Consider the following 16,336-nt stretch of genomic DNA (forward strand, 5'->3'; position numbering starts at 1 on the left):
TATAACGACGGTGCGCGGTCGGCAAGTGGTTAAAGCGGTTGTAAACCCGCATGAAAAAAAAAAATTTTTTCCTCCTGTAAGGGAAAAGTCATAATGAGCTAATATGCACCACATATTAGCTCATTATGAAATACTTACCTCGGAACGAGGTGCGTATCACTTACCTGGTTCACGCCGAGCGAGATTTAATCTTGCCTCGGCGTGTCTTCCGGGTATCGCCGCTCCAGTGCTGTAATTGGCTGGAGCGGCGATGACGGCACTCCCGCGCATACGCGCCGAAGATTTGAAACTCGGCAAGGTCCGGCGGCTGCCGGTCCTTTCGCCGTAGATCCCCCCTGCGCATGCGCAGCGGCGCATTGCGAGGGGAATATCTCCTAAACCGTGCAGGTTTAGGAGATATTCTCCTTACCTACAGGTAAGCCTTGTTCTAGGCTTACCTGTAGGTAAAAGTACAAAAAGTGGGTTTACAACCACTTTACAGCAAACCTATGTTAAAGTTGACCTCTGGGAAAACAAAAAGACTGCCTGTGAAGTGGGGCTGTGCCCACCCCACATTGCAGGGGACCTCTGCATGTTTATGTATGTGGGGACTGGGTAAATCTCTTACCTCTGCTACTGTAAACACATGTGCTGCTAAACCAGTCACTGAAGCTGTTTCTTCCCTACACTGTCGTGGTTTAACCCCTTCAGATCTGCACTATAGCCGAATGACAGCTACAGCGTGGACCTACTTTGCCGGTCAATAGATGTCCTGCCCTTTGCACTTTCCCAGAGACTTGGGTGATCACAGATCGGAGTAAGGGGCAAATCCTGTCCCCTTACCATGTGATGAGCTGTCAGCCAATGACAGCTGATCACGTAATGTAAACAGAAGATCGGTAATCGTTTTTTTTTCTCCTCACCCTGACAGCGTGAAGAGAAAAAAAAGCCGATCACAGGCTTCTGTGCAAGGGACATCGGTCCCAAAGAGGACGAGGCACAGCCGGCTCATCTGTGCCCACCAGTGCCGCCTGCCAGTGCCTACAGTGCCAGCAATCGGTGGCACCTATCAATGCCCATGAGTGCCACCTATCGATGCCCACCAGTAGTGCCAATCCATGGCACTTAGCATTGTCACCTACCAGTCCTGTTCAGTGCTCATCACTGCCACCTCTCAGTGCCCATCAGTGCAACCTCATCAGCGTACATCAATGAAGTTGAAAAATTATCTGTTTGCAAAATTTTATAACAAAATATAAAACGGTTTTGTTTTTTTGTTTTAACAAAAAATAAAAAACCCAGAGGTGATCAAATACCACCAAATACCACTTTGGGTACAGTGTTGTATGACCACGCAATTATCGTTCAAAGAGTGACAGCACTGAAAGCTGAAAATTGGTCTGGGCAGGAGGGGGGTTTAAGTGCCCAGTAAGCAAGTGGTTAAGGTCCAATAATGTCATCAAGGCTAATACACAGCCCATAGCCCTGCATTGGATATGGGGACACCAAGGGACAGCCCAGTGCTGGAGTTTATGGGAGCGCTGGCTGCCGAAAAAGTGCAGGATCAGGTGGAGACAACACCGGAGAGCAGAAGAAGAGAGTGGAGAAGTCCGAAGAAGACCCCCGAAGTCGAAAGAAGACCCCCGGAGCTGCCTAATGACTTTAAAAACATGTGTAGTGTGTTTTTTTTCTTGGCACTTTTCCTCCAGGTGAATGGGTTGGGGTACGATGTACCCCATACTCATTCACATAGGGTGGGGGGCTGGGATCTGGGGGCCCCCTTATTAAAGGGGGCTCCCAGATTCCGATAAGCTCTGCACCCGCAGTCCCCGACAACCAATGGCCAGGGTTGTCGGGAAGAGGCCCTTGTCCTCATCAACATGGGGACAAGGTGCTTTGGGGTGGGGGGGGGGCGCCCCCCTGCCCCAAAGCACCCACCCCCAATGTTGAGGGCATGCGGTCTGGTACGGTTCGGGGGGGTGTTCGCTCGCTTGTCCCCACCCCCTTTCCTGGGGGTGGGGTGAGAAGGGTCTGGTATGGATTTTGGGGGGAGCCCCACAACATTTATTTGGGCGAAGGGGGGTTCCCCTTAAAATCCATACCAGACCTAAGGAACTGGTATGCTCCTGGAGGGGAACCCATACCGTTTTTTATTTAAAATTTTACATGGAGTCCCCCTTCATGATTCATACAAAACACAGTGCCTGGTATTGGCGGGAATCCAAGTCGAATCCCCGTCGCTTCTTTCTCGCGCTCGCTGTATTGTGTTTTTCCTATTTCAGCCAGAGCGAGATGTACAGTACTCTGTTGCCGAAAACCAGCGCGATGCGATCGCGCTGGAAACACATTCTCGCGGGCAGGTATTGTACATTCAGACATGTTTTATATACTGTCAGATCCAAAAATTGTATAATATTACAATTCAAAGAAAAATTGTACACATTAGTTTCTAAATGAGCCCCCTGTCAACATTTACAACAAATAGGCACTTCCATCTGGTAGCACTAGGGACGTTGGTTCCAATCCCAGCCATGGAGTTTGCATGTTCTCCCTGTGCCTGTATGGGTTTCCCCTGGGTATTCCGGTTTTCTCCCTCACTTCAAAGACTTGCCGTTAGGTTAATTGGATCCTACCTAAATTGACCCTAGTATGTGTATGTATGAATGTGCACTAGGGAACTTAGATTGTAGGCTCCTTGTCGGCAGAGACTGATGTAAATATTACACACACACTATATCAGGGTTCGACAAATCCCGGGCGCCAGGTCGCCATGGCGACTAGAAATGGTGTCCTGGCTACTTGGCTTGGAAGGTGGGCAAAAAAAAAAAATTGTTTTTGTGCGCTGGCGCCATCTGGTGGTGAGCAGTTGGTATTACAAGTTTTTACCACCAGATGTGTGAGCTGGTGCCATCTAGTGGTGGCCGTTGGTATTACAAGTTAAGCATTACAAGTTAAACAGCAATTCTAATGTAATTTTTCACTATTTTTCACTGCCATCTTCTTCCCTCTAATTGGAACCCCCAAACATTATATATATTTTTTATCCTAACACCCTAGAGAATAAGATGGCGATCGTTGCAATACTTTCTGTCACGCCGTATTTGCGCAGCGGTCTTACAAGCGCACTTTTTTGGGAAAAAAATTACACTTTTTTTAATAAAAAAAATAAGACAACAGTAAAGTTATCCCCATTTTTTTTTATATTATGAAAGATAATGTTACGCCGGGTAAATTCATACCCAACATGTCACGCTTCAAAATTGCGCCCGTTTGTGGAATGCCGACAAACTTTTAGCCTTTAAAATCTTCATAGGCGACGTTAAAAAAAAATCTACAGATTGCATGTTTTGAGTTACAGAGGAGGTCTAGGGCTAGAATTATTGCTCTCGCTCTACCAATCGAGGCGATACCTCACATGTTAGGTTTGAACACCGTTTACATATGTGGGCGCTGCTCACGTATGTGTTCGCTTCTGCGCGCAAGCTCGTCGGGACGGGGTGCGTTTTCTGGCTCCTAACTTTTTTAGCTGGCTCCTAGATTCCAAGCAAATTTGTGTGTGTAAAATTGACGGCACTATATAAGTACCTGTAATAAATAGCCATTGAGTAGTCTTATTAATGGTGCAAACCAATGTATTTCTTCCACCGTGCTAAATTAACCTTTTCAAGCCACCTGTTTTAATTTTATCCGCTTCCTCCTGAATAATATATGTAAAAAGGTGGTATTATTTTTGTTAAATATTTACATGCATGGCGGGTATTCTTTCAGACTGGAAACATTTTTTTTTGTGCTTTTAGAAAATGTCACTGACACAGTCTGCTGACGGCCGTACTTAACCAAACTCCAAGCGTAAATGACATGTTAAGTAGAATCAAACATACTCGGCTACAGAAAAAAGTACCCCAAGAAATATAGATAAAGGTCACAAGAAAGTATAATGAATGCACTCATCAAGCAGTAGTTTCTTGCTGTCTTGTGTTATTTATTGTAAAATTGGTTTTATACAGCAAACATCTGTTCAACATTTTTAAAGGCTAATTAAGTTTAACATAGGAACAATATGCCTTAAATATGCTCAGCTACAGCAAATATAAAAATGCATTTTTGGAGCTGGTGCATCCACTTCATTTACTAAAACAATGTCCCATGTCGGAGCTTTGCTGCTTTTTATATGAGCCATAGAAAATGTTCCTTTGCAATTTAAACAAGGCAGGCTTATAATAAATGAGGGCTGCTACATGTCTAGATTGGAGTGTGTTGATATCTACTCTCTGCAGTGTTGTCATTAAAGAAATGTTTTCCTCCGAAGAAAATACCGTCTTTCAAAAGAGATGTGATCAGAATATCTTTCTTTCTGGAGAACCCACATCATCATACTACTTCAAGCAAACATTTCCTTCTGCCTAGCTTGGCGAAGCTTTTGCACAATTAATTATGACGGGTTACAAAGCCCGATGAGTGGTAATGGTATTTCGGCTTACATATTCAAGCCAAACATTATGACATGCCTCTTAAAGTACAGGAGTTGCAGCTGTGTATGTCCTGCAGAGAGTCTTTGCTTGCTGAAAGAGAATTTTACCATCATTGTAACAAAACATGCTGAGCACCTCTAAATTTTGTATTCCTTAAATGGTTAATAATGCAAAGAGCGTGAATACAAAATGAAACATTTACTCAAACTGTAAACTAAATCACAGCACATCCATTAAATTTGCTTCTCCTTTTTCTGAGTTATCCAAGTCATAGGTCGGCACAGCTACAAAATCCTGAGTTTTTTTTTTTTCACACAGCCTTTTTATGTATTTTGACGTAATGCCAGTACTTCCACTGAATGCATTTGGAATCCAAACAACACATTAGTAATCTGTGGTGGAAAATAGATGGCACACTAAATTTTAATATGTCTATAGCTTTTTGAGTTTTTATTTCCTATGGATTTTTTCCTAACAGGAAATTTTAAAGTATATGTAAATCACAAACACAATTGCTGTTTCTGGGTGGCTACGTCACTGCTCCACTGTATCTATGAAGGGACAAGGGTTTGCTCTCCTGATATGGGCCACATACGTGTCTGGATCTATTCATCTCCATTACCGTGGACTGATGAACAGCAAGGCTTTTTGGAGAAACTCTTATAACCCTTTCCAGCTTTATGCAAGTTAACAATTCTTAATAGTAGGTCTTCTGAGAGCTCTTTTGTGCGAGGCATCATTCACATCAGGCAATGCTTCTTGTGAAAAGCAAACCCAGAACTGGTGTGTGTGTTTTATAGGAGAGAGCAGCTGTAACCAACACCTCCCATCTCATTGATTGGAGCGAGGTGTCAGCCAACAGGAGTCCAATTAGCTTTTGGAGATGTCATTAGTCTAGGGGTTCATATACTTTTTACACATGCACTGTGAATGTTTACATGGTGTGTTCAATAAAAACATGGCAACATTTAATTTTTTGTGTGTTATTAGTTTACGCAGACTGTGATTGTCTATTGTTGTGGCTTAGATGAAGATCAGATCACATTTATTTATTTTTTTGTTTGTTCAATAAGTTTTTTATTAAGTATACAGAATATACAAATACAAAAGGGAATGAAACAGAAGACCATTCCAAGACAAAAACAAATATCAAATCAAGGACATTAAATCAAAGTAAAATGAGGTACAAGGAGGAAGGGGCAAAGAGTACGGTCTGACTATGACCAGATACCATTCGGCAAGACCGAAAAAAAGCCCCTACTCAGTATCATTATTAAAATGTCCCTGAGCCAAAGTGCTTACAATAAAGTGAGGAACATTGGATGGTAAGAAAGTATGAGGAAGGTTGAAGAAAGAGATGAGAAAAGAAAAAGGAGAAGCAGAGAATAAAGAGAAGGGTGAGGGGGAGGGAGGGAGGGAGGGTAGGTCGCCACAGGTGAATACCAGTCATATGTAAATAAAACAAACATATTAATTAAGAGAATAGTGTCTCATAGCTTAGGATACAATATTAGCATACGCAGTAGTAAACTTGAAGGCAAACCAGTCGGCCCATATTTTGATCGCCAGATCGGATTTATTCCTGCTAAAAAGTGTGAGATCCTCCATATGATATGTATGATCAACTTCCTCTAACCATTGACGCAGAGTTGGAACTATAGCCAACTTCCAATACCTAGGAATTAAAGATTTCGCCGCATTTAAAAAATGCGGTGTCAAGGATTTCTTATATGGGCCAACTGGTCTGTCCGTACAGTGTAACAAAACGACCCCAGGGTCACTGGGGGTCTCAAATCCCTGAATTTCCTTCATACAATCAAGAACAGCATTTCAAAATGGGCGTATATTTGGGCAGTCCCACCAAAGGTGAGCATGTGTTGCTCTGTTTCCGCAGCCCCTCCAGCAAAGAGGGGAAGTCAGGGGAAAAATCCCATGAAGTGCCGCAGGGGTGAGGTGCCACCTGGTGAGAACTTTGTAGTTTACTTCTGCGATCCTGGAGGAGATTGAGGAGGTATGGGCCAAACTAAGGATCTTGGACTTTTGGGCCTCTGTAAAAGTTATATTGAGGTCTCGTTCCCAGTTACGAAGAAATATGGGTTGGCCCTTGGTTGCTAAGGACATCAACGTCTTGTAGAAATATGAGAGGGGTCTCTCTGGGGGATGGTCCTCAGCAAAGTCTAGTTCAATTAGGGACAGATCCGTGAGAGATCAAAGCGGTTGTGGAAGGGAGCGTACAAAGGTTGAAAGTTGGTGGTATTTCCAATGATCCATGTAACAAACGGGGGAGGGACCCATAAGGTCGGACAAAGAGGCCATCCCAGTGGGAGTAATCGCTTGATGTAACGTTGTTGCATTACCGAGAGACCAAGGCTTTCCAGAAATGAACATATTCCCAGGGGGGAAGTAGTTGTGTCCAGCAAGAGGCATCAGTGGGAAGTTGTGCAGCCACCCATGGGATCTGCACAGTGAGTCCCAGATCGTTAAAGTGGAGTGCGTGAGAGGAGAAGTGGATATAGCCAGGGACCTGCATCTTTTGGGGATCCATAGCTGTGTAAACAAGTCAGTGGAGCACATGGACTCCTCCAGGGACACCCACAGTTTAGAACGCTTATGGTACTTCCAATCTAATATCCTAGTGAGTACTGCAGCTGTAAAATAACCTTTAGCATCCGGTAAGGCGAGGCCTCCATCGGATTTAGACCTGGTAAGTGTGGATCTAGCTAATCTGGGTCGCCTCCCATGCCAAATGTATTTACCGAAAAGGGACCGAAGGAGAGTGAAAAAACCTACTGGGATCTTAAAGGGAATCATTTGAAACAAAAATAGTAGCCTGGGCAGTATGTTCATCTTCACAATGCTGATCCTCCCCAGCCAAGAATGGGCAAGTTGGGACCACCTCTGCAAATCAGCTCTAATAGTGTTTAATAAGGGGATATAATTAGTTCGGAACAAAGAGGAGGGGTTGGGGGTCAGAAAGATGCCAAGATATTTAAGGGACTGGGGCTGCCAATTAAAAGGGAAGGATTCTTTCAGACGGGTGGCGAGTTTATTTGGGACAGTGAGGTTTAAGATTTCGGATTTAGACATATTGATTTTAAAATTAGAAATGGCACTAAATTTTGAGAAAGTGGACATCAAATTAGGGAGGGAGATAAGGGGGCGTTGTATATAGAAGAGAATATCATCCGCGTATGCGGCATATTTATGTTCAACAGAGCCTACCGTGATCCCCCGAATGTTCGGGTCTAGCCTGATCGTCGAAAGGAAGGGTTCGAGGGAGAGAGCGAATAAGATAGGAGAGAGGGGACATCCCTGCCGGGTGCCATTATATAACGTAAATGATTCACTCAGGGTACCGTTTATGAGGAGTTGGGCGGTGGGAGAAGAGTAAAGGGCTGAAATACGGGACAGTAGAGATGGACCGATGCCGAGATGGGAGAGGGTCGCCATAAGGTACTCCCAGTCCACCCTGTCAAAAGCTTTCTCAGCATCTGTAGATAAAAGAAGGGTAGGCTGGGAGAACCGGCGGACATATGACATCAGTGAGAGGGTGCGAAGGGAGTTATCCCGTGCCTCCCTCCCGGGAATAAAGCCTGTCTGATCCATAGAGACCCATTGGGGGAGGAGCGGGAGAAGCCTGTTCGCAATAACCTTAGCGTAAAGCTTGGTGTCAATGTTGAACAAAGAAATGAGGTAGTGATCTCCCCTTCTAAGGCGGCCAACTTGTCCACTGACAGTTTGGGCAAGTTGGCTTGGGACAGGTAATCATTGATAAGTCTGGATTTGGCCTCTGTGTCTTCAACCGCGCTACGTACGTGGTATAAAGCCTGGTAGAATGAACGGAATTCCCTAGCAATGGCCGTCGTATCGTGCACTAAAGAGTCCCGCGAGGTCTTAATCCGAGCCACTAAAGTGGCTGTCTTTTTTTGTTGCAACGAACGGGCCAGCAGGCGCCCAGGCCTATTGCCCCATTCGTGCAGGCGTTGGGCAACAATACGATAGGATTGTTTCTGGTCCAAATGATAGAGGGCCCGTAGCTCCTCCCTTCTCTGGGTCAGAACATGGAAGATCGCTTGGGATCGAGTAGATTTGTGTTGGCATTCTAAAGTCTCAATGTCCCTGATCAGTTCCTGTTGTTTAAAGGTGCGTTCCCTCTTCCTCCTCGTACCCAGTTCAATAAATTTACCTCGGATAAAGGCCTTATGGGCCTCCCACAGAGTGCCAGGGGCGACGCCAGTGGGTTGATTGTCAGCGAAATATTGAGATAAGTCACTCAGAAGCACCTTCCTATCTACTTCTTCCGAAAGGAGGTTGTCATTAAGCTTCCAATTCGTGGATCTACAGGGGATGGAGGGGATAGCTAAAGTGAGGACGATCGGAACATGGTCTGAGATGGTAGTGGCGGCGATTGAAGAAGCCGTCGGGAGGGAGAGATGGTGGTGACTAATGAAGAAAAGGTCTATTCTAGAATGAGTCTGGTGTAGATGGGAGTAATGGGTATAGTCTTTCACCCGGGGATGCATGATCCGCCAAATGTCCATCAATTGGGCATTATGTAAACATTTACGTAAAAACGCAAGGCGTCTCTGCGAGATACAGGACTGACCTAAGGATGTATCCAGAGATGGTTCTAGGGACACATTAAAGTCTCCGGCAAGGAGAACACAGCCCCAGGCGAAATCCCCCAATTTTTTAAGGGTAGAAGCTATAAAGGAAACCTGATCACGGTTGGGAGCATATAAAGTGGCTTTTGTGCACGGCATACTACCCAGGCTACCTCGAAGGAATAGGAAGCGACCCAGATCATCACTAAGCATGGCATCAAGCGTAAAAGGAGTCCCCCTGCGAAACCCAATGGCCACACCCTTAGATTTGTGGACATCTGAAAGGCTATAATACCATAATGGGTATTGAGGGGAGGTGAGTTTCACAGAGGTGGTGTGTGTGAGGTGGGTTTCCTGCAAGAGCACAACGTCCCCATGCAGGCGACCCAGCTCTCTGTAGAGGTTATGTCTCTTACCTGGGGAGTGTAGACCCCGGACGTTCAGGGAGACCAAATTCAGCGTAGCCATAGGGTTTCAGAGTAGGGACACGTATCCTCATCACTAGCAAGGTGGCACCTGCGGCGGGGACAGAGAATAAGGGACAGGGGAGGGAAGGGCAAGGGGGGAGAGCACCATAGAGGCAGAAAGAGAGAAAGAAGAAATAGACAGAGAAAAGTAACATCAAAAACAACATTGGCCCCAAAAGGGGCGCATCTCGTAAATGCACGCAATTGAATGCGGTGCAAAGGAGGGTAGTGCGAGCGGGCCAACACCCCCATGCCCACAGCCCCCGAAGAGGCCAGGACACAGGAGTGCAGGGTCGCGCCGCACACCCTCAGGAGGGGGGTGGAACCACGCCAGGAGCTGGCGGCGAGCATCGAAAGAGCCATGATCGCCGTCAGGGAATCCCAGCGCTGACACCAATCACATCAGAAGTACAATAAAACTTAAACTTAAATCTAGTATTGAAGATTACACTGAACATTAGTTTAGAACCTGCTATGTATACCACAAAATTGCACATAGGACCCATTGGGCGAGGTGAGCAGTACCCAAAACATAGTTAACTAAAGAGAACCCCTCTCAAGTCACTCCAGCAAGAGTAATGGATCAACCGAACCTCCGGGAGAGAAAGTGACAAACAGGGCCCATGGGTATCATGAAAGTCAGGAGACACCCATGAGATAGAGTGGTCAGGCCGAATTAGCCAGACAGGCCTGAGACAATATCATGGAGAGCTTCCATCTGGCGGTACAGGCCTCACTCCAGAGGCGGGGAGATCTCTGCGGTGGCGGAGCGACGTCCGCGGCCTACATTCTTCCATTGAGGGGTAGATGCTGCAGGAAGAGGATGGAGAGTTTCTTGCCAGCCGGGTAGCTCCGGAGGGGAAATATCGACATCCGAACAAAATTTCTCCAAATCCTCCGAGAAGCGGAGCACTGTTGTCTTACCTCCTTGATGGGCAATGAGAGCCGTCGGGAAGCCCCTGCGGTAGGAGATCGATGCGGCCCTGAGTTTCTCCGTCAAGGGTTTCAGGGCTCTACGGCGGTCCAAGGTTTCCCTAGCAAGATCAGGGAAGAAGGACAGGGTGGCCCCATCAAAGTCCAGGGAGGTAGAGTCTCAGGCCTTGCGCATTATTTGCTCCTTTTCCTCATAGTAGTGGAGCCTACAGATCACGTCCCTTGGAGTGTCTGATGAGAAATTGCGGGGACGTAGGGCTCTATGAACCCTGTCCAACTTGAGCGGGTGGTCTGCAGGGAGGCCTAACATTCCGTTAAAGATGCCACGGACCGAGTGAAGAAGGTCATCATCTCCCGTCGCCTCGGGGAGGCCTCTAATACTAATCTTGTTCCTCCTGGCACGGTTCTCCTGGTCCTCGATCTTGTAGAGGGCCATCCTGTGCGCAATAGTGAGGGACCTTGTGGAGGATTGCAGATCTCTAATGGCGGCCGCGTGGCGATCCAAACGGAGTTCCGATTCCTCTACACGCTCTAACACCAGCGCCAAGTCCCCACGCACTGCGGAGAGATCTTTGTTAATTGAGCGCTACAGTCCTCGAAACATTGATGCGAATTCAGCTTTGGTCGGGAAGCCCTCTACAAGTGCCGCAACACTAGATTGGCCAAGGGAGCTCTCCTCGCCTTCCGAGCAGGCAGACGAGGCTGGAGAGTGATGCCTGTGCTCCGGCTTACGGCGGGGGGTGGAACTCACCCCGGAGCTTGTGCCACGTGTAGTGCGGCCTAGGCCGTCCGCGTCCTCCACGTCTCCCGATTCCATAGAAAGGAATCTCTTGATGGAGCCCGAGGATGCCCCCGGTTTAGGAAGAGTCTTGCCCGACTTTTTTCTCATGTTGAGCGGATGAGAGGCAGCAATATAGCAGGTTTTTACGGTGTCAGCGCCAGAACTCCTGAGAAACACGTCTTCACCTCTGCATGTCCAGGCCACGCCCCCAGATCACATTTATTGACCAATTTATGCAGAAATCCATATCCTTCCAAAAGGGTTCACATACTTTTTATTGCAACTGTATTTGCTGAAAATTGTATTTTCCTGAAAAAAACATGAAAGGCAGCCACCACATCTGAGCTACAATATATAACATGTTTGTTATGGGTTAAGTTTTCCTTTAAAAAAAGAAATTCACCCAAATGTTTATATACCAATGGTGCATCTCTCATGATACACCATTGTAAATGCCCCATGCCTCATTGCATGTCATGCAGTTTCTGACTACACTGTGCTTATATGTTGGGAGATACTGCAAGATGCACTATATTGTCAAAAGTGAATGAGAGGGAATGTCTGGACAGCCGCATTCCGAAAATGTTGCTATGATTAAGCACTAAGTAATAGTGTGAAACGCGTCAGGAGGTATCCTGTCTGCTGTGGCATATATTTTGTGATCCTGTTTTATTAATAAAGGCAACATTTTCGGAGTGCGGCTGTCCAGACATTCCCTTTCATTCGCATTGCTATATGCATTGCCAGCACCTGTGGCTTCAGATCCGGTGAAGAGGTTCATCATTAAAATCTTCTGCCATGAGCTTTCTCCCTTTCTCTATATTATCAAAAGTATTAGGATGCCTTCCTTACCGTTGTAGAGATAGATGTTCTCCCGACGCTTCCGGGTATGGCCTGCGGGACTGGGCGTTCCTATTTGATTGACAGCATTTCCGACCGTCGCATACAGCGCGTCACGAGTTTCCGAAAGTAGCCGAACGTCGGTGCGCAGGCGCTGTATAGAGCCGCACCGACGTTCGGCTTCTTTCGGCAACTGGTGACGCGATGTATGCCACCGTCGGAAAGGCTGTCAATCAAATAGGAACGCCCAGTCCCGAAGATCATACCCGGAAGCGGCGGGAGAACATCTATCTCTAAAACGGTAAGTACGGCATTGATTTAAAAAAAAAATACCCGTTTCTGCTCCCCTTAATTAGCCTAAATCTAATGTTACAATTTTTTTTTGGGTGAACTCTCTCTTTAAAGTTCATGTGCTTTTAAAGGCAGACATCTCAATACTTTTGGTAATAAAGTGTATGTGGAAATGCTTTACTTGGACATATAAATGGAAATGGATTTGGAGTTCAGTAGATTTTTATTAAAGTGGAACTTTATGCTCTCTAGTTCCCCATTTTTTTTTTACCCCCCACTTACCTGGTTGCTGGTCCTGCACATTTAAGGTACTCTCCCATCCAGTTGATCCAGCGTTTTCCTGCTAAATTCTGCTGCTTCTCTGCACCCCCCACGGTCCCGTGCCAAAATATTCTGTGACGTAATCACTAAGCTGCCGACTCTTTTTGGATCAAGCCAATGGCTTGACCTATAACGCACCACCTGGTTCCACCCTTCCTCCTTTCCCAATGAAGGACTATGCCTCCTGGAATATGAGACATATCCCAGGAGGCGTTGTGGGCAAAGTGCACATTATTCATCTAGAAGAATGACATCCACGGGGCAGGGATTTCAGGGGAAAAAAAAACTGTTGCTTTTATTAGGAGTACATTGTCCATAGCTTCTAATCCGTAGAGGTAAAAATAAGATGATTTCTTACAGAACACATTCCCAACTGTTCGGTCTGCACTATATCAAGATCATGCAAATAAAATGTCAATAATATAAAGATTATTTACATACACTTTTATGCAATATAACGTAATTTAAATGTCAATACGATAAATATAATTTACATACAAGGGTTAGTAATCGCACTGTTTTCTTTTCAGTGTGAGTAATTCATTAAATCCATAGAAAACCATTTCTTGATTAAGACCTTGCCAGACGATATGATGACATAAATAAAACAACTTAATTTTGGTCCTTGTCTGTTTAGCAGTTTTATATGGCTGGAAATGTAGAAATAATTCTACTGGGTTCTAGTTTTGACTAGGATCACTGCAATTAATGTCTTGCATGAATCTGCTATAAACTGTATGCTGTAGCATTTTCTTCCCCTGTCAGAACTTTCAGTATTTACAATTATCTTGGTGGCATCCTATCAATTGTGCAGACTGTTCCCACCAATACAATAGTGCTGCAGTTATTTAGACCTTCAGTTATGGTAAAAGCTTTTCATGCCCTTAGCTAATACAAACTAGAAATTTCCTCAATAACAGTCCCCCAAAATATTGTGGGAAATTCCTGGGGAACACTGAGGGAGAGTGATATGGAATTTAAAGTGGTTGTTAAGGCTCAAGTTTTTGCATTTCTATTTTGTTAAACCTTTTCTATGCAGCAGCCCCCCTAATACTTACCTGAGCCCTATCTCAATCCGGCGATGTGGGTTTCTTCCTCATGAGCCAATGAGGAAAAAGCAGGAGAGTGGCCGAGCCACACTCCATGTGTGAATAGACACACAGAGAAGTGGCTTGGGAGCAAGCTGCTTGCTGTGGGGGGCACTAGGCAAGATGAAGGGGCCAGGAGCACCGGTGAGGGGCCAGAGAAGAGGAGGATTGGGGCTGCTCTGTGCAAAACCACTACACAGCGCAGGTATGATACGTCTGTTATTTAAAAAGAAAAATCTGCCTTTATTATCACTTTGAGGGTAAGTTGCCGTGCTTACCCTATTGGAGTGGTGTGGCTGTCTTGTCCTTTAGACTACTGTCACAATGCCTTAAAGCAAGTGTGTTGTAAAGGTCAAACCTCTGACACTTCCTGCTAATATCAAAGCTTGATACCCCCTCCTGACCTCCACATATGCCTATTGATACATTACTATTATGAGCTGCCCTGCTGTCCAATAGGATTACGAATAAAGAATAGGGGGGGTGGGGGGATGATTGTCTTGTGCTGAAGTATCCTCCTCCTATTTTCTAGGCACCCCTTCTGATATAGCTGAAAGGATAATGACTATGTATCACTCTAGCAAATGGGGTGCTTCTTGCTATAGGGCAGGGGTGTCAAACTCTATTTCATTGTGGGCAGCATCAGCATTATGATTGCCCTCAAAAGGGCCGGTTGTATCTGTAAGATTAGATGTCCAGCGCATCCTCTCCCCTTACATTAGATGTGAAGAGCCACCCCACCATCAGAAGTTGAGTCCCCCACCCTCCCTTACATCACAGTGCACCCCCTTTCCTTATGCTGCTGTTGGGAAGAAGCTGGATGCATTGCTTGAAAGCAGAAAGTGTAGGGGTCTGGAGGAGGACCAGAGGAGAGCTAGAGGTGCGAGGGCCACATGAAATGGCCTGGAGGGCCGGATTTGGCCCGCAGGCCTTGTGTTTGACACCTGTGCTATAAGGTTATTCATTTGAACACACGGACAGCTTTTATCAGTGGAGAAATTTTTAATTTTTTATTTTTTTATACTAAAATAAAGAGAAGTTGGTTTCTGGGAGCAGATTGATGACTTGTTGGCATAAATTATTTAAAATGATTTGCTCATCTGTGCTGATAACCTGCTTATATGTCTTTCTATAATTTTTCTTTGTGAATTCACATTTTCCTTTTCCCTCCTTTCTTTTTTTAATGTAGGGTTATCTACCAGCAAATGTGGAAAGAAGAGATGGGACACTAAAGAGAAAGCAAAAAGAGTACTTTGCCTTTATAGAACAGTACTACAATTCCAGAAATGATGAAACAAATCAAAGCACATACAGACAGGTATTGCTAAGTTCCCCATTAAAGCACTTTCTACTTCCGTTCCTTCATATTTTATTAATGAAATTAGATGCTACTATGGGAGTTTGTCATAAGCAGTTTATTTTCCTGGAGCTCCATTTTAGAGGTGTGCAAAATGTTGGTTTGAATAATGTGAATAATTGTGGTTCAGTTAAAAAATATCTTGTTTAACAAACAGTAGCAGTCTTCTTTCAACAATGTTAATATGTTTTATTGTACTGAGCTGGTATGAGAACTACAAATAAACCTCCTCAGACCCTCAAAATGCCCAAGAGGCAAACATCTTTATTCATAAGTATTTAAAGTCATTTTAAAAGTCTGCATGCATAAATTCCTAACATATTGCTATATGCAGCAACAGTACTATCTTTCTGAAAAGTGACACCTTTTATCATTAACCACTTTAGCCCTGGAAGGTTAAAGTGGTAGTAAAGTCTTTACTACCACTTTTACTTACAGGTAAGCCTATAATAAGGCTTGCCTGTAGGTATAAAGAATATCTCCTAAACCTGTACGGTTTAGGAGATATTCCCCTCGCAATGCGCCACTGATTGCAGCGGCGCATGCACAGGGGGGATCCTCGACTAAAGGGCTGGCAGCCGCCGAACCTTGCCGGAATGAAATCTCGCATGCGCGGGAGTGACGACATCGCCGCTCCAGCCAATCACAGCGCTGGAGCGGCGATACCCAGGAGACATGCCAGGCAAGATGACATCTCGCTCGGCGTGGACCAGGTAAGTTCTCTACACCTCGTTTTAAGGTAAGTATTTCATAATGAGCGGTGCATACTAGCTCATTATGGCTTTTGCCTTGCAGGTGTAAAAAAGAAAAAAAATGCGGGTATACAACCGCTTTAACCCCCATTTTTTGTGATACGTCACTACATTACTTTGACTGACAATTGCGTGGTCATGTGACAATGTACACAATATATTTTACTTTCTGCTATAACAACATATCCAATAAAAAAATCAAATTTCTTCATCAATTTAGTATTCTACTACAAATTTTTGGTAACAAATATCCCAATAAGCGTATATTGATTGATTTTGTGCAAAGTTATAGCATCTACAAACTTGGGGATAATTTTATGGAATTTTTATTTATTATTTAATTTTTTTTACTAGTAATGGTGGCTATCAGCCATTTTTAGCAGGACTGCGAAATTGCGGCGGGCAAATCGGACACCTAACTGACATTTTTGACACTTTTTGGGGACTAAAG

At 44.9% G+C, this 16,336-nt stretch overlaps 1 protein-coding gene across 1 annotated transcript in view; it reads left to right on the forward strand.

Annotated features, from left to right (window-relative positions):
• The window catches only part of TBC1D22A (TBC1 domain family member 22A), a 735,477-nt gene that overhangs the window by 181,181 nt on the left and 537,960 nt on the right, over positions 1-16,336 (forward strand). The window contains exon 6 of the mRNA XM_040343645.1: positions 14,966-15,094. Coding sequence (XP_040199579.1) covers positions 14,966-15,094 — 129 coding nt within the window. The remainder of the gene's footprint in view (positions 1-14,965; positions 15,095-16,336) is intronic.

Source organism: Rana temporaria, chromosome 3, assembly GCF_905171775.1.
Source record: "Rana temporaria chromosome 3, aRanTem1.1, whole genome shotgun sequence".
NCBI lineage: Eukaryota > Metazoa > Chordata > Amphibia > Anura > Ranidae > Rana > Rana temporaria.